This window comes from Phoca vitulina, unplaced genomic scaffold (genome assembly GCF_004348235.1).
Source record: "Phoca vitulina isolate PV1807 unplaced genomic scaffold, GSC_HSeal_1.0 scaffold8, whole genome shotgun sequence".
NCBI classification, from domain to species: Eukaryota; Metazoa; Chordata; class Mammalia; order Carnivora; family Phocidae; genus Phoca; species Phoca vitulina.
Window position 1 is genome coordinate 29578441 of NW_022589711.1, and position 23807 is coordinate 29602247.

At 35.7% G+C, this 23807-nt stretch overlaps 1 protein-coding gene across 3 annotated transcripts in view; it reads left to right on the forward strand.

Moving 5' to 3' along the window:
* The window catches only part of ALCAM (activated leukocyte cell adhesion molecule), a 209857-nt gene that overhangs the window by 146516 nt on the left and 39534 nt on the right, over positions 1-23807 (forward strand). For all 3 annotated transcript variants that reach the window (XM_032406458.1, XM_032406457.1, XM_032406459.1), the window contains 5 exons: positions 8150-8250; positions 11348-11567; positions 17729-17793; positions 19270-19357; positions 19811-19993. In XM_032406458.1, coding sequence (XP_032262349.1) covers positions 8150-8250; positions 11348-11567; positions 17729-17793; positions 19270-19357; positions 19811-19993 — 657 coding nt within the window. The remainder of the gene's footprint in view (positions 1-8149; positions 8251-11347; positions 11568-17728; positions 17794-19269; positions 19358-19810; positions 19994-23807) is intronic.

Here is a 23807-nt window from a genome sequence, read left to right on the forward strand (position 1 = left end):
TGGTAAAACAGAGGGTCCTTTGTGGGACAGATGTGTGGAAATCCCAGTCTTATCCTCAGAGAAAGAACATGAGAGGAATTGCCAAAGAAATTCTAAATCCTGGCGGTTTTAGTGACATTTCAAATGTACATCTAGATCTGTACACTGGTTTGCATGTATGTTATAGTCCATTAAAAAGTTTTTAAAGTAAAAATAGCATTTGGGGGGGCAGTTTTAAGATACTGATTTTTGAAACACTACAGCACCCCTCACTCCCACCTCACTAGATTCCCTAGAATTTCAAAGGATAGTATATGGTTTTCTGGAATGTTAAATGCAGAGAAAAGAATATGGGCTATAAGAATATGATCTTAGAGAGTTCCGTTCGATGTAGTGCAGTAGAGCTTTATTTTACCCATTATTATTGAGCTCCTGTAATCTTCATGATGCTGCAACAAATTTCAAAATGAGAAAAAATATAGGCTTTTCCTTCAAATAGGTTGCAGCATAGTGGAGGAATTAAGCTGGTAATTTCTCCTTTTTTCGAAAAGAAATTAAGTTTTTAAATGCATGAATAAATATATATATATATATGTTTAGAACTTAAACCATGAGAACGGTTTTTTGTTTTGTTTTGTTTTTGCACATTGCTGATCACCCATCCTAGAACAGTGCTTGGCATAGAGAAGGTGCTCAATAGTCAATGAATGAATGATGATAAAAATTATAAACACTGAAATATATATAGAGAAAAAATAGTGTGTTTGGATCCCACTTCTTTTCAATGGGTCAAGTAGAGCAGTGTATGGATATACACTTTATTGCACCTGTATTAACAAGCATTTAAGTCCCTCCAGTTTTTTTAATATTCAAAATAATGCTATATTATCTTTGTATTATCTTTGTATATGTGCATTTGTACAAACACTTTTGTAGAATAGATTCCCAGTAGTAGAATTACTGGATCAAAGGGTATTAGCATTTTTAATTTGACAGATACCATCGAATTTTGCTTCTACAAGTTCTAGTCAATTTAGAGTGAACCTTAAATATTTTATTTTTTAAAAAAATTTTATTTATTTTTGCACACGCGCGCAAAAGAGCACACAGCGAGTGCATGAGCCAGGCGGGGCAGGGGGGGTTGTGTGGAGGGAGAAGCAGGCTCCCCGCTCAGCTGGGAGCCTGATATGGGACTCACTCCCAGGACCCCAGGATCATGACCTGAGCCAAAGGCAGACGCTTAACTGACTGAGCCACTCAGGCGCCCTTAAATATTTTATTTTTTTATTTAAGGTTACTCTTGGCTATCTGATGAAAGCTTTAAATTCTCTTTCTATAAAAACAACGTTTTCATATCCCACAGTTAGGGGGTTTTTTAAGTAACTGTAGAGTTGTCATACATGCCCTAATGTTCATTCGTGGAGCCCAAGTTAAATTTTAACAAGCACAGTAAAATCTTTACATTTACTGATTTAAAATTCATGAGGTATTTCTCAGAAAACAAAAATAAAGGTTCACAACATGAATCACTTCTGTTGCTTTTAAATAATTTTTAAATAAACTTTTTGCTTATAATTTAAAAGTGGCCCCCAGAGGAATTCAAATGTTAGTGCTGGTGATGAAAGTAAAGAGAAAGTAGAGAGATCTAACAGTTTCTTGCATTTTATTAGGGCAATCTTATTTGCATTTATGAATTTGGGAAAACTGCCAGTCAAGACATGTTCCCTATGAAGATAGAAGATCTTCTATGTAGAAATTACTGTAATAAAAAAGGAAGTTTGCCATATGAGAGAAAACCATGTGCCACTCAGTGCCTCTGCATGGTCCCTGGCTAGGACATGCTGGTGAAGTAGTTCTTATCTTCCTATTCATAGAAACCTTCATTCAGTGTTCAGGTCAAATGAAATTACCTGCAAGAAGCCTTTACCAATATCCTCAAGCTCATTGCAGGGATTCCTTTCTCTGCATTCCCACAGCACCTAGTTTACAGCAGCTCATGCTCCTGAAGGAATAGATCTCGGTATTTTATATATATTTTCCCCCCATAAAGAACATCTAACACTTTGCCTCCAGTAGGTGTTCAATATATACTTTGATGCATGATCACATGTGTAAATAGGTGATCGTTGAGATAGGCTTTAAAGGCTATGTATGGATTCAACCAAGGCCCAAGGAACAATGATAAAAATGAGGCAGAGCTGGGCAAAGCCGTAACTAATGGGGAAGAACTATGACTTCTCCAATCTCATAGATTATCCATGCTTCTAGTACAATGAACTATCAAGCAGTGGTAAATTGAGAAGATAGTTTTCAGTACAGGAATGCAAATACTGATACTGTATTTTTAAAATTTTATTGTTTTTGTAGATCTCCTTTCTATGACATAATGTAGGTTTTATATTGACCTATAGTTTACTAAAAAGATAAATATTGCAAGCATTATAATATACCAAACTTGGAAGTAAAGAGCACATATGTTAAAACATATTCTTGGGTACTAGCAGTATTTTATAATTTCGTAAGATGGCCCTTTCCCCTCTAAATGTTATTCCACGGTGGCTTAACCATTTATCTAAAAGATATACTATAATCCATGTGTAGAATTGTAGGAACCACTAGAAGAAAGAGAAAGAAAGAATCACCATTGTTCTTATCTGTAGACATTACATAGTTATACCTACATCATAACATGTGATACTGGTGAAAGACCACCCAGAAAGCAAATTTTGAGTAAACATCTTCCTATTGCAGATTCAGCAAAAACCCACCGTGGTCCCCAAGTACCCATTTGTTGAAGGGAAATTGAAAAAGAGAGTAGGAAAACCCTTTTCTCTATTTCTCAAAATAACATATTCCATCAGATGTCTTTGCCTGTCTGCCATCCATTCTAAATTACTTGGGAATTACAAGCCCTGTATCCTTCTCTTTCAACCTCCCTCTGTCTCACTTCTTACTTTTTATATATCACATGGCCTTGAATAAAATCTTAAATTCTTATTTAATGCCATAAAGAATAGGAGGAATTATGAAGTAAATTTGCCCCATTGAGTCATAAAATCACAGGTTTGAAAGACACTTTAAAGGTATCTATTTTACCCTCTATCAATAGATATTTTATCATATCAAATAAAATACATGTAATATGTATAGCTTAGAAGACATATTTGATATGTATAATTTGTGCTTGATTGTGATACATGAATTAGATTTGCTAAATAGAATATTTTTTTGTAATTTCTGTGAAGAGATTGGATCTCAAATCCCCAGAGTCAGGAATCAATCTCCCTATCATAGCTGAATATAACATAAGATGTTTCTGTGAGGAAAACGAAGTTGATAATAGCTAAGTGTTATTATGTGTCACTTCTTCCTCCATCCCTCTATTCATATTCAGTGATTATTTAGTCCTATACTAAGATTCTACTTTCTAACAACAATCTCTTTAAAGGAAACCAATTTTATTGACTACAGAAAGCCAATAGTTGAAGATCTAAACTAGCGGTTTTCAAGTAGATGGGCGTTCGGTGGGCAATTTTGCCTTTCAGGGGACATTTGTCCTGACTAGAAATTTCTTGTTGCCATAGCCGGGGGCGGGGATGCTACCAGTATCAACCAGTGGGCAGAGGTGAGGATGCTGTTTGTTAAACATCCTACAATACACGGGACAGCTGCCCACGGTAAAGATTTATTCAGTCCAAAATGTCATTAGTGATAAGGTTGAGAAACACTGCTATAATCTGATGTTACAAAATATTTATATGTTTAATTAGAGTTATATATGTCTTAATTCATTAATAAAGCACATAGGGACACTAGCACGTTTACCTATCAAGATCAGTCAAATAAATATGGAAGTAATTTCTAAGGATAGCTTTCTCAATTCTACTTGCTTCCTCCCCACCAATTCATCTGCACAAATGAATTTCTCTAAAATTTCTGTAGAACTGTAATTTAGTTCTTATGTCCTAAGTTCTGTGCCAGTTGTGATTGTGAATAACCCTTCTATGGCACCTAACAGAGCTACAGAGCTCAAAACAAGGCTTTTAAGGATGATGATGCTATTGAAGTACCCATGCAATAAAAAATAATTAACCACGCTAAACTGCAGCATGTGAAAACAGACTCTTTAATTCTCCTCCTCTTTTCTGTATTATTTACTGTTCTGCTTGAAATGTAGTGGCAGGTTTTGAATTTTAAGATACCTCCACTCAAATGTCTATATATCAGCAATGCAAAGAGAATGATTACCCTGAACTTGATAGTCCTTAAGAATTAGTTTATACAGAAAAAGTATATCTCACCAATATGGGCACAATTATTACATTTTTATTAGTTCAGTTAGAAATAAACTGTGTTCACCTAATTTCAAAATTACACCAGAGTCTGTTTCAGTGCCTCCTTAAATTATTTGCTGTACAAAATATGCATAACCGTAGCTATGTTGTATTTATGATCGCTTGTCTGAGATTCTATTTGTCAGAATTATTGGGCTAAGAGATTTTTCTTATGCTGTGCTTTTCCCATTTTGTTTTTTATTGAATTCTCCTATGTAACCTTTTTAGTTCTATTGTTCTTTATCTTTAGTTAATAACTCTTTATAAAAAACTTCTTAAATAATTACATACTGCTTCTCGAGCGTAACACGTTTTTGCATTTTATTTTATGTCAGGACATTTTGATAGCAACAGTAATGTTAATAATTCATAACAATACCTTACATTTATTGAACATATTTAATACAGAAGGTTTTTAGCCCAGTTTAAAATATCTTATGACATATACATATACACAAAGGTATAACACATACCACACAGAAATGCACACACTTGTGCACATACTCATTCCTTCTATATTTTATATTTAGCTTCTTTGAGGAAGGACATCATAGGCATTCTCTATTTTCAGTAGTGTCCAATAATCTCTAGGCTACGAAACCATGAATAATTTAACCAACTAATATTGCAGGGAGAAAATTGCAGGGGAATTTTAGTGAGTTAAATTCAATTCAGACTTGGCAAATGAAAGATAAAATCTTTTGCTTCTATGAAAAGTATAAACAGAACCATTTGTATTGACAGGTACTTTGGGTCTCACTGGCACTTCATCTCGAAGACTGAGACATCTATAGAAATCAGGATGCTAATTCATCACCAAATCACAGTGGTTTTGTAGCCACTTTATCTCTCCGGAGTTAGGGATATTAGCTCTACCACAGATTCAAGCCTTTAGTCTTTCTATCAGATGAACCTGGGAGTTGGTATACTCGTAGAATAGGAGAAAGTTGATGACTACAGCAAACTTGAAAATTAGTTCTAAAATCTGTGACTCCTAATGCAGTCCAACTGATTATCATCCTGTGTGCCCTAAGACTAGAGACCAGTACTTCTGTCCGTAACCCTTGGCCTTTTACCTACTACCCTCATGCTTGTCTTATTTCCCTTAGGTTTCTTTTGCTCTAAAGAGTCCTGTCCTGGCTAATTTGGGATGTCAAGCTGTCATTAAAAGACCCAACTCAAGAATTCTCAAATACTTTTCAAAACAACCCTTTGCTTTGTGGTCATCACAGTAAGAAAAAAAGGCATTTCACATTATCGTTCGCAAATCACAAAGCACAAATAATCCTTAATTTCTCCTGAAATTAATTATAAAGTTCGGTAGGGAGAAATATTCTCTTCTGTAGTTTCATCCATGAACTCTTACAAGAATGTTTGCTTTGTGTTTGTTTCTCTTCGAAAACGAGTGCCGTGCAAGCATAAGTCCACATTCTCTGCGTATCAAAGGCAATCTAGGACAGCCTTTACTAGAGTATATGGTAGGAATAAGAATTCCCAAAGTTCCAATGGTACCAACTCCTCCCTGATTTTCAAAGATGCTAATTTAATAACCAAAATGGAAAAGACTTCAGAACATTCAGGTGAAAAATGCAATACGATGCCTGTTCCATGCCAGGCATTGCTCCTGGGGATACAAAGATAAGAATATATGGTCCCTTCTTTGTTGTAGTTGCACTTCATTATGCTAATAACACAAGATGTCCTTGAAATTCCTATAGCTTTAAAATCTATTACAAAATTTGATATCTGTATAGCACATTAAAGTTCTATAAGGAAGAAAAAAGAAAAATGGTCTGAAGAAATAGCAAAGAATTACATTTTTTGCAAAAAGAATTTTCTTGTTTTCCCTGTGTACCTGGCAAAGGATTCACCTCCTTGGTACCTAAGCTCTGTAAACTGTTCTCACTCCTTGACCAACCATGGGAGTACCGCCAGTTGTCAAAAGAAGGTGTGCTTTTACAAGTGATAGGAGATAATTAGAGGGGCATGTCCTGCCATAATTTAAGTTAGAGATCCAGATCATCTTAGAGTCGTTACATATTCAAGTGACGTGCTACATACTGGTGAAAAAACAAAACATTAAATCACAAAATTGTTTTCTTGGTTTGGCATACCTGCGCTGGTGTAGTGCAAGAACAGATCTTAAAATACATGATAAAATTTCCACATTTAGCATACAAAGTATTATAGAAAACAAGTACTATACTGAGAAATAAAGTAATTTCTTAATTCTCATTAGTTTGCATATTTTAACAAGGCTGAAGAGACCATGTCTTTATTTATAGTCCTATGCAGTGGCAACGGTTTGAAGTTAAAAGGAATTAAAGTTATAGTATGGGAAACACTAAACAATTTAAAAGCTATTGAGGTAATTTTTATTATAATACTGAACATATGATAAACAGTTTTGAAAAACTACTTGTCTCCAATAGCAAGTGAAAAACACATTATCATGACTTATACTTTGTATTCTTTATTTTAACAATATTAAAAATGCTGGAAACTAGTTGTTCTGTGGCATATTTACATGAAGTTTGTGTTTCTTGTAATGATTTTGTTCCCTGGGGCAAAATTGCTTTAAGGGGAAGTGCCTTCCTCAGTTGACAGAATTTTAAAATAGGAATTTTATTACCTTTTTGTTCTTTACCAAGGTTAATGATTTTTATCCCTATATGAAATTTTCCTATGAATTGTGATTGATGGGTAACAGTGAAAGATAGTGTCCACTGTCTTGTTTCCTCAGAAAGTCATAAAATGGTATTTGTGTTTCAAAGGGCCTTAGCTTTGCACTTCAGCACCACCTGGTGGACAAAATATCTTTTTTCCCCCTCTACAATTTCAAATTAACTTAGCCTGTTCACACTATATCCAATGATGACATATCTTAATAGATATTTAATTGTAAACATATTTAATCTTAAAAACCAGTGGGAACAAAATAAGGTAAAAAAATCTGAGATGTTTCCTAAGTACTCTTGTCAAGTTAAATGCCTGCGTTTTTTAAACCTCATGAATATATACAGATTTGAACAGTATGTTGCATACATATGCAAAAGTTGTGGGGTTTTGACATTTTAATTTTTTTGTCATCTACATTTTTTTCTCGGGAAAGAATTAATTAAGACCAGGAAGTTTTCTGTAACTTAGTAGCAAATTATGGTTTAAGTTAGATCATATACCCAAAATTCAGGATAACCACTCGGTAAACACTTTACAAAGAATTTTTATACTTCAGATTCCTATCTTGTTAATATTTTAGGCGTAATTAAAATTAAAACTAATATATTAACCATTGCTAGTATAAAATAAGCCATTTTCCTACTTATAAGTAAAATTTGGTCGTGGTCTTATATGTGTTACTTTAGTTTTTAGTAGTTTTAAAAATTTTTCCAGAAGATAAATTTGACAATATTTTCAAATGAAAAATATATTTAAGGCTAGTTTTGAGAATTTTAAGCATGTTAATCTTGTGTAGTCCCACATATCTATGAAATGTAGTGTGTATTTTTTTTTCTATGACATATATACTTAGGAGAAAAATAGACTTCCACATTCCACCATGTTCCTTTGCAGCACATACTTGTCTCTTCCCTGGTAAAATTGAGGGTCTGTAAATTTGAAATGTGTGACATTCAAAGGCTTAGTAGCTAAATAAGAGTTGTTGATATTTAAATAGGAAATATGTTCTAGCTTCATACTTTTTGTAGTCATTTTAGATAAAATTATAATAGATAATCTTCATTAAGGCACACAGCCTGAACTGAAGTTATTTGCTTAGTTACTTCAAGAAAACACTTAACATCTCTCTCTCTCTCTCTTTTTTCTTTTTTCTAAAGGCCTTGGATGGTATACTGTAAACTCAGCATATGGAGATACCATTATCATGCCTTGCCGACTCGATGTACCTCAGAATCTCATGTTTGGCAAATGGAAATATGTAAGTGTAACCTACTTTGGATTTAGCTAATTACCTTTAGTTGTTTTGTTTGTTTGTTTGTTTGTGTTTTTTGGGGGGGGATAATATTCCTTCTGTGAGCAAATGTGAATTTCAAATTAACGTAATGGCAATATTCAACTATGGGTACAAATGTAGGAAGGTAGAATTATGTGTTGGATATGTCAAAAGAGTAATTCCTAAGTCTTACCTAAGAAGTGCTATTTTAAAATAAAGCCAATAAACACGTAGTTCTTAGATCATATTAGTCTGAAAGATTTAACCTTAAATGTTAGAGGCAGAGGAAAAGGCAGACTTCCAGAGTAAAATCAGTGGCATGTAGAACAGAGCTTAGTGGAAGTTGGCAGCTTTTCTCCACATACTCATGTCCTGTTTGGTGTGGCTATTGCAAAGGCCAAATACACCAGTTGCAAGAGTACCCAAATATTCATTGGGAATTAGTCATCAGCATTAGAAGCTTGTTTCTGGTGTTGTCTTAGAACTATGTTGATGGGGCAGGTCCTTTTTACATTTAAAATTGTTCATTTTACTCCTTTCTTGCAGATAGCAAATCAATACTTTCTCAGGTATCGAGGCACAGATGGGTCTGGAAATGGTGGGTAGATACCCTGGTAGATTATGTGGAATGGCTAGGTAACATCGACTGATAAAATGTTTCAATTTAATTACAGAAACCAACAAAAGGTGTCTGTGTGGTACAGTTTCCTAATGCTGAATCACATGAGACTCACGGTAGTTTGGGAGCTTAAAGTAGACATATGCTTCCTTGAATACAATGGCAGTTTTTATCAAGTTCCTTGAAATGTTAAAAGGTATTTTAATAGGAAAAAAAAATCTGATGGTCACATAATTTTTGAAAACACAATCTTAGAAAACAATTTTGTGATTTAATTAAAGCAAAAAGCTTCGGCAATAACCGGGTGAGATGTGTTTGAAGTACCACGTGCTCTAAAACCAGTGTCGGTTTGCAGGCGGAGTCTACAAGCTCTAATTTAATGACAGCTGAAAGACAAATGGTAGGTTTGGAAAGAGTGAAAGGGTGCAAACATAGAAGGATGGATTGGCTTCTCCCTTCCTGCACGGTCATCTGCCTGTGAATGGAGATCATGGTTCCCTGGGAGCCTCTCTACACTTCACCCCCACCTCTTTTTTTTTTCTTTTTAATGTTCAGTTAGCCAACATATAGTACATCATTAGTTTTTGATGTAGTGTTCAATGATTCATTAGTTGCATTCAACACCCAGTGCTCATCACACGTGCCCTCCTTAGCCCCACCTCTTCTCCAGCATCTGCCTCGGTGCTGGTACAGAAAGTGCATCCAGCAGCTATCAGGAGTGCTACAGTGAAGTCATCATGCAGCCAGACTGCAGGGCTTCAGCTTTTGCTCTGCTGAGATACACTAGCTGGGCCCTTGGACAATTTATTTAACCGACTTCCGTCTCTACTGTATAATCTGTAAATGAATCTAATATTACAACTCTAACTTACAGGGTCGTTAGGAGGATTAAATCCATTACTATGTGGAAAACCCAAGGGAAGTACCTGGCATATGGTTAATAACTATTATTTATTGCATAAGTGTATGAATACAGAAATACAAGGGACTGGTTTAACATATTTCTCTCAGTGAAGGAATGATTTACAGCAAGGATTTGCACTGTAAACCTGTGGCAAAATTTAAAAAATTAAGGAGAATATTATTGACGTATTCAGATATTCAACCAACCAAAACTTTCGGACTCTAAAATTAGCTTAGTAATCATTTTGGCTTGTGGTGCAATGACAAAATACCATAGACTAGGGGACTTCAACAACATCTATTTATACATCACAGTTCTGGAGGCTGGGAAGCCCAAGATCAAGGTGCTGGCAAATTTGGCTCTTTGTGAGGGTCCTTCTCTTGATTTGCTGCCATTTTGCTATGTGCTCATATGACCTGTATTTTCATGGAGAGAGAGACCTCTCTTCCTCTTCTTATAGGGGTACTAATCCTGTCATAAGGGCACCATTCCAGTACCTCATCTAAACCTAATTATCTCTCAAAGGCTCCACCTCCAAATATCAGCACACTGGGGGTTAGGGCTTCGACATATGAATTTGGGGGTCACACAAACATTTAGTCCATAACAGTAATAAATATTAATAATTTTTAAAATGTAACTCCCCATAGTACCTTGGAATTTGCCATGCACTTTAAAATGTTCTGTCATATTTTATTTTCTCAAAGGCCTTGTGAGGTAAGTAGAGGAGGGATTGGCTCCTATCTTAGATTAATTTGCTTATTAGCTAAGAGAATTTTTGTGGGAGCAAAGGAAGAAATGACATATATGTCTCGGGCTCTTGGCATAATTGTCCAGGCCAGATTATATTTTATTTTGATAATAAGTTTTTATATGAAAGCTCTTTGAGCTAAGTTTTATGACTCAGATAGCAAAACTATGCATTTTAGTGATTAATCTGATTTTGTTGCTTAATGGACATGATTGTTTCACAAGGGCAAATACTGTTCCTCCATGAAGACTCATTAAATTATGTTATGAGTAAAGGTCAGCTCCGTCAGTTTTGGCTGAAACTAAAACGTGTGGACGTTTAAAATATGTGGGTTAAAGTAATGAGTATGCAAAAGATAACTGCCCGGGATTTCTAAATGAGTATTTGCAGCCCACATGTATGCTTGCTGTGATGGTTAGCTGAATATCATTTTGTGCATTTCTGTGTTTGTTTTCATCTACTTTTTTCTTTTAAATTAGATACAATGCCAGCCCTTGTTGGTTTCAGAAGAGTCACTAATTCTGTCCTTTGGATGCAAGAGAAGTTCAGATTCCAATAGCTGTCTTTCCATTTTCACATATTTAAACTGATACCTGTGAAAGAACTTAGAGACTCTCCTCTTACGAAGAGTAATTTTCTGTAACCAAAGATTTGTGTGAGGCTCATATCCAAAATTATTCCTTTTGGACAGAACTATAAATATTGGTGGAAGAATATGGTATGGCCAAGAAATTTTGTTATTCTGAATGTAATCCTGAAACATCTGAATATGCTTGTTTTTAAAATGTATTGTTATTTTAATTTTTAGGAAAAGCCCGATGGCTCCCCAGTATTTATTGCCTTCAGGTCCTCTACAAAGAAAAGTGTCCAGTACGACGACGTACCAGAATACAAAGACAGATTGAGCCTCTCAGAAAACTACACTTTGTCTATCAGTAATGCAAGGATCAGTGATGAAAAGAGATTTGTGTGCATGCTAGTAACTGAGGACAACGTGTTTGAGGCACCTACGATAGTCAAGGTGTTCAGTAAGTAGTCTGCAGTGTAACTGCTAAGTGGGATTGATGGCTGGTACTAGAAAATGTTCTTTAGAAAGAAGAGTGAGCTCTCTGTAGTGTCTCCACGGCAGGCATCTCTATAAGAGGACTTCTAACGATCTTCATTCTGCTCATGCATGCTGTCAGTGAGGAAAACAAAAACCCTGAAATTCAAATAGGAGTTCTGCAGCGAGGAACTAAAACAATATTCTCTGTTGTTTTATTGGGTAACATCTCCTGTGATATGAAGTGCTACTAAGTGAAAACTGCATGTGATCTTTAACTTTCACTGACATGTACAAATAAATATTCTGTGATATATGCATAGATACATGATACATACATGTAATCATGCATGTCACGCACACACATATATCTATTAGGCTGAACCATATAAAATTAATATTTTGATATGTTAAACAATAAATACAGGCAAATCCAAACCATCTTATAACTTAGAAATCTAAGCTTTTTATGTGTATGGTATGTGTGTGTCAATATATGTGTGTGTATAGTATTATACACACACACACACACACACACACACACACACATATATATATATATATCCTGGCCTTTAATAATGTTGATTTAGTTCTTCAAAGTGTTCAGTTGGTTTAGAAAACTTCCCCCAAATAAAAAAGTTCACCACACCCTGAATGCGTATGTGGAATACATCAAGGGGAAAAAGTAGAGTAGGGTTGGAAGAAGAGAACTCAGTAGAAGAAACTTGGAGAAATTACTGTAGTCATTATGGCAAAGTTACTTTGCCTAATGATAACATATAGTTAATGTTACTGTGCAAATAGCTATGCAAATTAATGATTTGAGAAGTTGTAATTAAACATTCTATCTTTTAATATTCAAATAAGAAAATTCCACCTCCTGTTACATCATAATACATTAGAAATTACAGGGAGAAAAATAGGTCTCAAAAGTTTCAGAATTCCAGTCTTTTTTAATTAGGGAAGAAGGTCTCACTTTTCAATTTTTTCCCTCTGCTTTCTGATAACGTGGCAGCACCTAGAAATTATTAAAATAAATAGGAAGAAAGAAACCCAGAGGGCTACTACAGCAAACAACCATGGATTTTTCCCATTTCTCTTCTAATAGCCTGTGCAACTAAGTGGAACTGTCCCGTAAGTATTTATATATATTTCACAGCTCCTTTGGGCTCATGACATGGATTCAAAGAATTCTTGTACTATTAAAAGAAACCTTTGTTCTCCAGAAGAACCTTGTAAAAGCATATTACATGTTTCAGTTGATTACCTTTCAGCTTGGAAGGCACTTTCCAGAAACCATCCACCCTTCTCAGTCATTTCATGAATCGCACCAAATTCCAAGTGTTTGCCAGTCATGCCTTCCATTAAATACCCCAAATAATCTACATCCTTTATTTACCAATGTCCCATTTTTTTTCTTTCTTTTATTTCACTTTGATGTTATTAAGAAGAAGGATGGTGCACTGCTAGGGACATTTTTTGTAAAGAGAACAACAAAAACAATTTTTTAAATTAGGCCATGATGTCATAAATATAAGTATACAACAAAAATGTAAGACAGTAGGTGGAGATTAAGTCATAGCACCCTGAAGGTTATGGGTATTGCTTTGTCATTGTCAGGTTTCTTTCTCACTGTGTTAAAATTCTCAAATATCAAGCTAGTCTACAAGAAAGTTGAGAAAATCCAGGTTGTTTCCTTTAGAAGAATCATTTGTGACAATTTTCAGAATACACTTAAAGAAAATACCGTACAGCAATCTGAAAAAAAAAAAAAAATCCAGTTAGTCTACTTTGATAAAAATTTGTAAGCTATTTTGGAATACAGGAGATTTCTATGATTATAAAAACAAACTCACACCCCACATACTGGCAGCACCCCCTACCCCCTTCTCTTTTGAATGTTGTTGAAAACAAAGTGATTCTCAGAAACAGAATTTGCATTCCAGGCTCTGGGCCAGGGAGAATTCAAATAGACAAGTTACACATTCTTGAAAATGGCATTTTATGCTAGAAACCGTGGGACCCTCCAAGTCCAATTAAATGAACAGCGCAGCTCATAAGGAAAGTGTTTGCAAGAGCATACAGGGGCTTTACTTTTTTTAAAAAATAATGAATTTACTTTGGGTCACATTTTGTGAAGCAAACAGCAGCTGTGACAGGGAGACTTTTATTCTGTGCATGTGTATATTGCAGTCACTTAAGAGTTACTAGGCTCATCAATCAGTGCTCTGTTTCCTTCTGTCGAATCACCTAGCAACACACATTGTGTACTGCAGAATCGAGTATGGTTGATGTGAGCTAATCCCAGATCAGCTTGCTGCAGAGTGCCATCCTCGTGAGCAAACTCAGACTGTTTTTATTCAAACTGGAGGCCATGACTGATGACTCTGTTACCTCTGGTGTAGGCTTGTTTGTTTAGTTTTAAACTATACCTCAGATACAATAGCCATGCCCATTATGCACCCCAGATTCAGATAAGTCACATTCTTTATCACCATGAGTACAGCTTTTTTAAAAACAGAATTGGATGGCATCAAAATTAAAATGTATTTGCATTTATTGCACATTTGAAGTTAATAAAAACATTCAGAAACATCAGTAAAGCCTTTAAAGTTCCCAAAGATTTATTCCAAACATTGTGCAGAAGTTTCGGAAGTCAAATGGGTTGCCAACTGGCTGTCAGTGGTGAAACAGAAAAATCCCTGACTGGTCATCAGAAGACCTGGCTTTGTTAGGTCTGCTGCTAATTTCTGACCTTGGCGAAGTTCACTAGTCTGGGGCTTCCTCTCTCATCAACAGTAATATAAGTGCTTAGAATTTGAGGGTGGTTTTCCTACCATGTTCCTAGGATCCTCCTGAGGAGCTACTGAAGAGGGCAGGAGAGGGGGAGGCACTGCTTTTGTTAGCTAGAATTCTACCCACGCTATATTTCAAAGATTTTTCATGATAATTCATTCAGGGGAAAAAAAGGGAAAATGACCCCAGCTCTAAAAAGGCATTTGAAAACCACAATCAAGGCTAATCTGTAAACCCTCTTGTACTCTAGTGTACTGAGAGGAGCTTTCATGAGTCGGTGTAAGCAGTGCACCTCTCTTTTATTGCCTTCCTCCCCTATCAAACTGAGCTCTCCTGTTTGTGGTTTCTGGTAATAACACTGTACATTATGGGTGACAGAGAGCAGTTTTGCCTTCATCACTTCATCCTCAACTGGCTGTGATAGACACCCTTGACAAAGTTATTTTAATAATGCAAATAAATTTGTGCTGACTTTCCCTTTCAATTCTATACTTGGTTATGAATCCCTGAATTATATTAAGGCATAATTCATGTAAAGTTTTTTTTTAAACACTTCGGAATCAATATGCAATTTTGCTCAAATAGTACGTGTCCTCTTTTATGGTCCTCCAACTAATACCCATTGATTGTTGCAAACTAATATAAGAGAAAATTACATACAAAATATCTCATGGGCTTGAAACAAAAGTTTGGAGAAAAGAACTCAAAGAATTGCAGTAGGTATTACCATTACTTCCACAATACCCACTGTGGCTCTCTTCCAAATAAAAAGATGAGTTACAGTGTAAAGAGGCCTAAACTTTAAGGATTCTTTCACCAGGTTTCCTGGATTGTCCACAGTTTCATTTTATTGAAATCAGTATAAATTTTCGAAAATATTTATGGAAGGAACATATACATGGCCATGTGTAAAGGACCAACATTTGTAACATACCAAGTATTTATGATCTTATATGCACTGATAAAACATCAGAAGGTATACAAAGCAGAGGAATATATATATTCTGCCTAAGAGGAAGTGTGTGCCCAACTGTTCTGATATATAGTTTTGGTGAACTAGAATGTATTGCAGCTTAGCAACACTGCCCACCTACATTTCGTATTAAAAGACTCAATTAAAAAAAAAAAAAAGAACCTCAGTTTTTTCAGATGATTTTTTAAATCTCTTTTTATATTCCAGGCATAGATACTACTGAAGGGGAAACAAAAACCCATTTATTCTTTTTCTCTTGTTAGTTTTGACTCTTGATTGACCACATAAATTAATTTAATATCTTACCTCTCTTATGCTTTCAGAAAGGTATCATGAAATACTTGATTTTAGTTCCCAGAGAACTTTGGCTTACTTACTTAAGCACCAAGAATTTTCATTTTGTTTAAATATTTTGGATACATCCCTCTCTCAAATGTTTTAGACATTTGTCTTAAAACATAAATTCAGAACAGAATTTAATGTTTTAGTAGTAATTCGGAGTTGTAATTGTGAACATTAATGGCATTACATTAAAATCGTGATAACACCAGTACTTACTGATATGTGGAAGGCTTTAAGCCCCTACCATATGTTTCCCAGAAATTGCTGTTTATTTTGACTTTTTGGTCAGTTTTTAATAATTTTTTGGTCACATTTCTAACAGGAAATCAGGTGTCACTTCTTGTCTGTGTTAATGTAATTGTCTCTGTTATACTTCTCTATTCTTCTGTATTTCTTTTTCTATTTTTCTATCTTTCTTGTGTTTTGTTTCCAATCTGTATATTTAGAAAATAATCCATCTTGTGAAAATTGAATTAGAATTATGTTTCTAGAATTAATAGTACGTAGGCCCTCCTATAATTAAAGTGCATAAGTTGAACACATAGGAAGATTTACTATTATCATTCATTGTTCCAATTTCTAATATAAAACAATTGCAAAAGGGAAATTAACTCTCAATAGTAACATGAAGAAGTTTACATATTTTTTACGTACAGTCTTGGTGATAGCCATTTTGCTGTTCCAAAGACTTTCTGTCTTCATCCTTATTTTCTGTAACGGTGTGGGTAGGCAACATGTCTGATAGCGGAATTCTAAATTGAGTAGTAATTATATAAAAGCCAAAGCAGTCTGGTTTGGTAATAGAAATTAAAGGTACTGGAGATGGTATACAATGAGACTTTGAATGAAAGAATAACTGGTTGTTTTTATTTGTTTATATGAGAATAGAATAGTTTCGCTCCATGAGATTCACAAAAATCAATGACAAAGAGGCAATATCCATTTTCTGGAGACTAATTGTTAGAGCTGATTAAAAAGTAAAATATCCATCAGTGATAGGTAGATAACTAACAGCGAAGAGTAAATAACTTAAAATAAGTTTGGATAATATCTTGTTGCTGTGATTTTTAACCAGTTCTTCCTGAAGGCTCTCTTAGAATGGATGCTTATAGAACTTCCTATATTTGAAATGCTTCTGTCCATTATCTCAGTTCCAAATTTGAAGGATTTCCCTACATTTATAATTTCATAATGTGAGTGCACTTTAAAGATAAGGTTTGAGATACACTGAAAACTTGAACTTCTAAATCCCTTAACTCCTTTTAGTTATCATGATTTTAGAACCATAATTCATGAACTTCATTGTGCTTGAAAATCTTGTAGAGAGCTTGTTTTAAAAAATAGATTTATAGGACTGTCCCTAGAGATTCTAATTCTGGCCAGGGGAGGCTTAGAAATCTGCATTTTTAATAAATATCCTTTGTGGATTCAGATCTTCATCTAAGTAGCTGGAAGTTATGAGTAAGTAGAAAGTACACATGATAATCGGCAATAATATTCATGTTTAGTATATTAACCTCTGTTTCACTATCAAATCCATATTTACTGCTTATGAAGCATTCAGAAGACATTACCAATATTTTATTCAAAAGAGTAATAAGCATTTAAAATAGTATTTAATGTAATAAAGCAAATACTTAGAGGGAGTGGGTTAACCAGATTTTTTTTTTTTTTTTTTTTTTTTTTTTTAAAGATTTTATTTATTTATTTGAGAGAGAGAATGAGAGACAGAGAGCATGAGAGGGAGGAGGGTCAGAGGGAGAAGCAGACTCCCTGCCGAGCAGGGAGCCCGATGCGGGACTCGATCCAGGGACTCCAGGATCATGACCTGAGCCGAAGGCAGTCGCTTAACCAACTGAGCCACCCAGGCGCCCGGTTAACCAGATTTCTTAATTACAGATTATATGGGAATGTGTTCTTTATTTTGTTGCTTGGTTTTTTGCTTTGACTAAGTGAATTATTTTTCTATAATCCAAATCACAAATGTCCTTTTGTTCTTTCATGTGTACTTAAAACGTTTCTCTGCTTGACTTTAGAGCAACCATCCAAACCTGAAATTGTAAGCAAAGCACCTTTTCTTGAAACAGAGCAGCTAAAAAAGGTAAGAACTTGCGTTTGATTCATTGCCTTCACTTAGCCTAATGTTAAATGTCTTCTCCTGGCCTCAGATGCCAGGACAAATAAGATAGACTTTGTTCTTGTGGAGTTGACAGTGTTGCAGGTGCCAATCAGAAAGTCTGCCCGAGTTAGAGTGGGAACACAGAGGAAGATATAGTCATTTCCGGAAGGAGAAGAGGGTGGGGGGGGGGGGGGCGCCGGGGCGGGGGGGAGGCATAAGTCCTTCTTACTTGAATGCACTGAATATTAAATGGAGTCATGAAAGATGAGTCGATTTTCTCTAAACCAAGGGTAGAAAGGCTTTCCAACAACATGAAATAATATGATGTGAACGAGAATAGCATTTTTAGGAAACATCACGTTATTTGCATTGCTGGAACTTTGTGTGGTAAGATGATAGGCAAGAGAGTGCAGTGAAGGATAAATCTGGAGAAGTAAAGAGAAGTTGGATTATGACAAGCCTTATGTCATGGAGGGAGTTTGGACTTTATTCTATTCGCAGATTAAACTATTGAAAAGTTGAAGTAAAGATGTGAGAAGATCAAATTTGAACAATCACATTAAGAGGTGTGAAGAGGGCGCCTGGGTGGCTCAGTTGGTTAAGCGACTGCCTTCGGCTCAGGTCATGATCCCGGAGTCCCTGGATCGAGTCCCGCATCGGGCTCCCTGCTCGGCAGGGAGTCTGCTTCTCCCTCTCCCGCTCCCCCCTCTCACGCTCTCTCTCTCATTCTCTCTCTCTCAAATAAATAAAAAAAATCTTTTAAAAAAAAAAAAAAAAAAAAAAAAGAGGTGTGAAGAGAGGTTGTATCAAGAGGGGACAAAGCTGGAGGTTATATCTGGGCACAATCAGCTGACTAATAATCTTATTTTCACTAAGTAAAATACCTAAATTTCCCTTTGTGAAGAAAAAAATACAAACAAGTTAAAAGTTCTTTAAATCAGATTAAATTTTACTTCATAATATTATTTGATAAATGCTAAATATTAAAGTTATAACACATTTGAAGAAAAATGGTGGGAATTATAGATTTGGTAAGTATATGTATCTGAACTTTACATAGTATGAAACCAGAGAGGCAGCCCCACTTTCACACCGTTAATGATTCTTGCATGCTGAGATCTATGAACCATGGGAATAGTCAATGTTAATGTAGTTATGTTATTTAGTTAATGCTAAAAATGAATAATGTCAAAATGAATTTGGTAATGCTTCTAGACAAATGTGATTTTATTAATAGTGGCAGCGTCTATTGCATATTTTTAAATGGGCAAGACCATAATTTTAAGTACAAGGCATTGTCTTTAATGCAAGAGAGCATGTATTCAGTCCCCAGTCAGTGCCTGGATAATGAATGGGTCAGGAAATCTTTGGAAGAGCTGCACCCTGAGGAGTCCAAAGCTTTTAAATTGACAACCACTGATGGAACCAAGGTAGCAATGTTTCCTCTTCATTTTGCAGTTGGGAGACTGCATTTCAAAAGACAGTTATCCAGATGGCAACATCACATGGTACAGGAATGGAAAAGTGCTGCAACCCCTTGAAGGAGGTGGGTAAGAAGTGGGCAATAAATTCAGATGACCTACTTTGACTTTCTCTTGTCTAGGCATTCCTTAGACTGCCCTGAATCTAAATGCATTGCCCTTTTTGATCTATGGCTCTATGCTTTGTTCCTTTAAGTAACCATTAAATCATTAAGTGATTTTTTAAAACATCATTTTAGTCCTTATGCAGAAGAATCAAGAGCAGAGAAAATTTATTTCTGTATGTGGCATGTTCTAGAAGTTAATTAAAGTGAGTGGGAGATAGGATTCCAGGATTCTATTTCTGTGTCTCTGATTTCATGGTTTTGAAAAGACATTCTACCTCAGTACATGTCAATTTTCCCTCCTGCTAAATACAGTAAGAAGGACAAAACCACTTCTCAAGGTGTTGTGACATTTAACTAAGGACTGTGATTTTCCAATGAAAATGCTATCATTAGTGTTCTTATTTTCTTCAGTGGTAGTCTTAATTTTTAAAAAGCAAATGGACCCGGTAACTCAGCTCTATACCATGACTTCATCCCTGGAGTACAAGGCAACCAAGACTGACATACAAATGCCATTCACCTGCTCTGTGACGTATTATGGACCATCTGGCCAGAAAACACTTCAGTCTGAACAAGCAATCTTTGATATTTACTGTAAGTAACTCAATATACAATTATGCAATTTTAATGTTTTAGAGTATCCAAATGCTATTAATCGTTCAAGTCCTAATCCACATTCTCTTTGGATTGTACTTTCAACCCCCCTTTCCTATTCTGCAGTACTCAAATAATCTCTTTCTCCTTGGAAGACCTATAGAATAAATGCTTACCCTCTCTTCTGATACCTTTCACTTTCCACTTTGTCATTTCTGAACATTTCTTCTGTATTCTGCTAGATGCTAAGTTCCTTTAAGACAAGATCTCTAACTTAGTTCGATCCCCTCTGGTAGTCCTCAGCCTGGCACATAAGCTGTGAATTTTGTAGGAGTTCAAAATGCCATCTGATTACTTTCTGAATGAAGGACAGATGCATAGAGGCTTATGACTGATTGGTCTTCTAGATATGGGATTTCCATTTTAATGAAAAAATTTATATTAATAATGAGATCAATTGCATAAGTTTAAATAGGATGTTGTATTCCAAGACATTTTGGTTAACTTTATTTCATAGATTTGAGACATAGGATATTAGACTAAAAAGGAAACTTCCTGATCATCTGATCTAACTCCATTATTTTACTTAGCAGTAAAGTGAGGCCCAGAGACTTGCCCTAAATTAGCTATAGAGACTGGGTTAGAATCCTTTTCTGCAATGCTGTTCTCTTTCCTATAAGACAGGTGCCAAGATTCAGAGCAAACAGGCTGGTAGTCCAGGCCCAGCACAGTCAATTTCTGTGTCTTTCTGGAAGAGTAGCTAACTGCTTTAGGTCTCAGTTTTCTTATCTTGAAATGGAAAAAATAACTCAGTGTTGTTATGGAGATTAAGTGAAATCACAAATCTAAAATAACATCCTAGGGGCGCCTGGGTGGCTCAGTTGGTTAAGCGACTGCCTTCAGCTCAGGTCATGATCCTGGAGTCCCTGGATCGAGTCCCGCATCAGGCTCCCTGCTCGGCGGGGAGTCTGCTTCTCCCTCTGACCCTCCCCCCTCTCATGTGCTCTCTCTCATTCTCTCTCTCCCAAATAAATAAATAAAATAAAAAAAAATAAAATAAAATAAAATAAAATAACATCCTATATTGCTCATTAAATTCTTGTTATTAAGTACTATTAGTATTGCTATGTAATCATTATTACTACATACACATAGAACTAGAGATACTGATTTTGGAGAAATGCAAGAAAAAATTTCATTATTTTAAAAAATGAATAAAAACTTCTTATAATATTGCCATATGTAGTAGAATAACCTAAAACTTCTGCGTGTATTCTGGAGAAAGAGCAGAAATGCCAGTTGAGCCCTTGTAGGGTTTTATCTCCTCTACATTTCTATTTTGGTTCCATAAAGTGCAGAACCTTCTATAAGAACAAAACTGACATTCCACTTGCGCTAACAATAAGGGATTGTTGTGCCTTAAACTTTGTATCTAAGTTTCAACTTATATCTGACTTAAAAGTTAGGATTTAAAGGATTTCATTATGTACAAGTTATCTAAAATCAAACTATTATTTCTGTAAGTAAAGGCAGAGTTCTGTCTGTTCAAAAATGTTGAACTGGAAATAAACTATCTTGGTGTAAGTGCAGGAGTACAAGATAGGAAAGAGCATCAAGATGAGTAATAAGGACTGGGAAAGTGGCTTCAGAAAAAACAGGAATGTGTGTTATCAGGCATGAAGATCTGGATAAGCAGAAAGTCCTTGGGTGAATAAGAAGGAAATGATTTTACTGTGGCTGGCTGTGGGGGGTGCATTTGGCACAGCTTTTGAGAAGCCACAGTGTATGCAGTGCTGGGCTTCCTGGTAAAAATATAAAAGTGCTTAAGACAGAGTCCTGACATTCAAAGAGTTTACTGCTCCAAGAGAGCAATAAGATACCTACATCAGGAGGAAATTGTCAGTGCAAGGTTGCAAGTGGTGACACTCAGAATTCAGTGCACTATATGAATAGCCCTAAAAGCCCAGATGCCCAAGGACAGTGATTCTCAAACTTTTGTGTGCATCAAAATCACCAGAAGGACTTAGAACACAGATCACTAGACCTGCTCTGAAGTTTCTCATCCAGTAGTTGTGGGGAGATGTCCAACACTCTGCATTTAGAATAAATTCCCTGGTGATGCTAACGCTGCTCATCTGAGGACCACACTTGGAGAACCATTGCTCTATGTGACTTTAGAGTGGAGGAGGAGGGAGCTAAACAGAAAGGACAGAGAGTACATTCAGAAGAAAGAAATTTGATCACTTCATCTTGAGGAAGATGCACTAGTCCACTCCTACCCTATCCAGTCAGTAAAGAAGCTTTATAGAATCCAGCTCTTTCATCTTGATGTTTATCTGATTCTGCCGTCTGACACTACCTAAGAATATGCCACCATTCTTCATTGCCAGTATTTCTGTGATTTCCAAAATAATATTCCTTTCTGTTCACTCCAAACTTCCCTCCAAGCTGCTGCCAGAAATATCTTTTTTTAAAAACAAATGTGACCATGTTAGTTTAATGCTATGATTACAATTCTTTAATAACTCCCAGATCTCTCAGATTAATCTACACACTCCCTGTTTTTTTCCTTCCAACTTTTTATTTAAGTTCCAGTTGATTAGCATACAGTGTAATATTAGTTTCAGGTGTAGGATTTAGTGATTCATCAATACAACACCAGTTGCCCATCACAGCAAATGCCCTCCTTAACCCATCCCCCTGCCCACCTCCTCTCCAGCACCCTCAGTTTGTTCTCTATAGTTAGAAGTCTGTTTTATGGTTTACCTCTCTCTCTCTTTTCTTTCCCCTTTGTTCATCTGTTACATTTCTTAAATTCCATATATGAGTGAAACCATAGGACATTTGTCTTTCTCCGACTGACTTATTTTGCTCAGCATAATATTCTCTAGCTCCATCCATGTCATTGCAAAAGGCAAGATTCATTCTTTTTTATGGCTGAGTAATACTCCATTGTTTACATATACCACAACTACTTTATTCATTCATCAGTTGGTGGACATTTGGGCTCTTTCCATAATTTGGCTATTGTTGATAATGCTGCTATAAACATCAGGGTACATGCATCCCTTTGAATCAGTATTTTTGTATCTGTTGGGTAAATACCTAGTAGTGCAATTGCTGGGTTATAGGATAGTTCTATTTTTAACTTTTTGAGGAAACTCCATACTGTTTTCTGGAGTGGCTGTCCCAGTTTACATTCCCATCAACAGTGTAAGAGAGTTCCCCTCTCTCTGCATCCTGGTCAACATCTGTTGTTTCCTGTGTAGTTATATTTAGCCATTCTGACAGGTGGGAGGTGGTATCTCATTGTAGTTTTGATTTGTATTTCCCTGATGATGAGTAATGTTGAGCATCTTCCCATGTGTCTGTTAGCCATCTGGAGGTCTTCTTTGGAAAAATGTCTCTTCATGTCTTCTGTCCATTTTTTAACTGGATTATTTGTTTTTTGGGTGTTGAATTTTTATAAGTTCTTTATAGATTTTAGATACTAACCCTTTATCAGATATGTCATTTGCAAGTATCTTCCCCCTTTTTGTAGTTTCCCTTTTAGTTTTGTTGATTATTTCCATCACTGTGCAGAAGATTTTTATCTTGATGAAGTCCCAATAGTTCATTTTTGCTTTTTGTTTCCCTTGCCTCCAGAGACATGTCCAGTAAGAAGTTGCTATGGCCAATGTCAAAGAGGTTGCTGCATGTGGAGGTTTCTCTCTAGGATTTTGATGGTTTCCTGTCTCACATTTATGTCTTTCATGCATTTTGAATTTATTTTTGTGTATGGTGTAAGAAAGTGGTCCAGTTTCATTCTTATGCA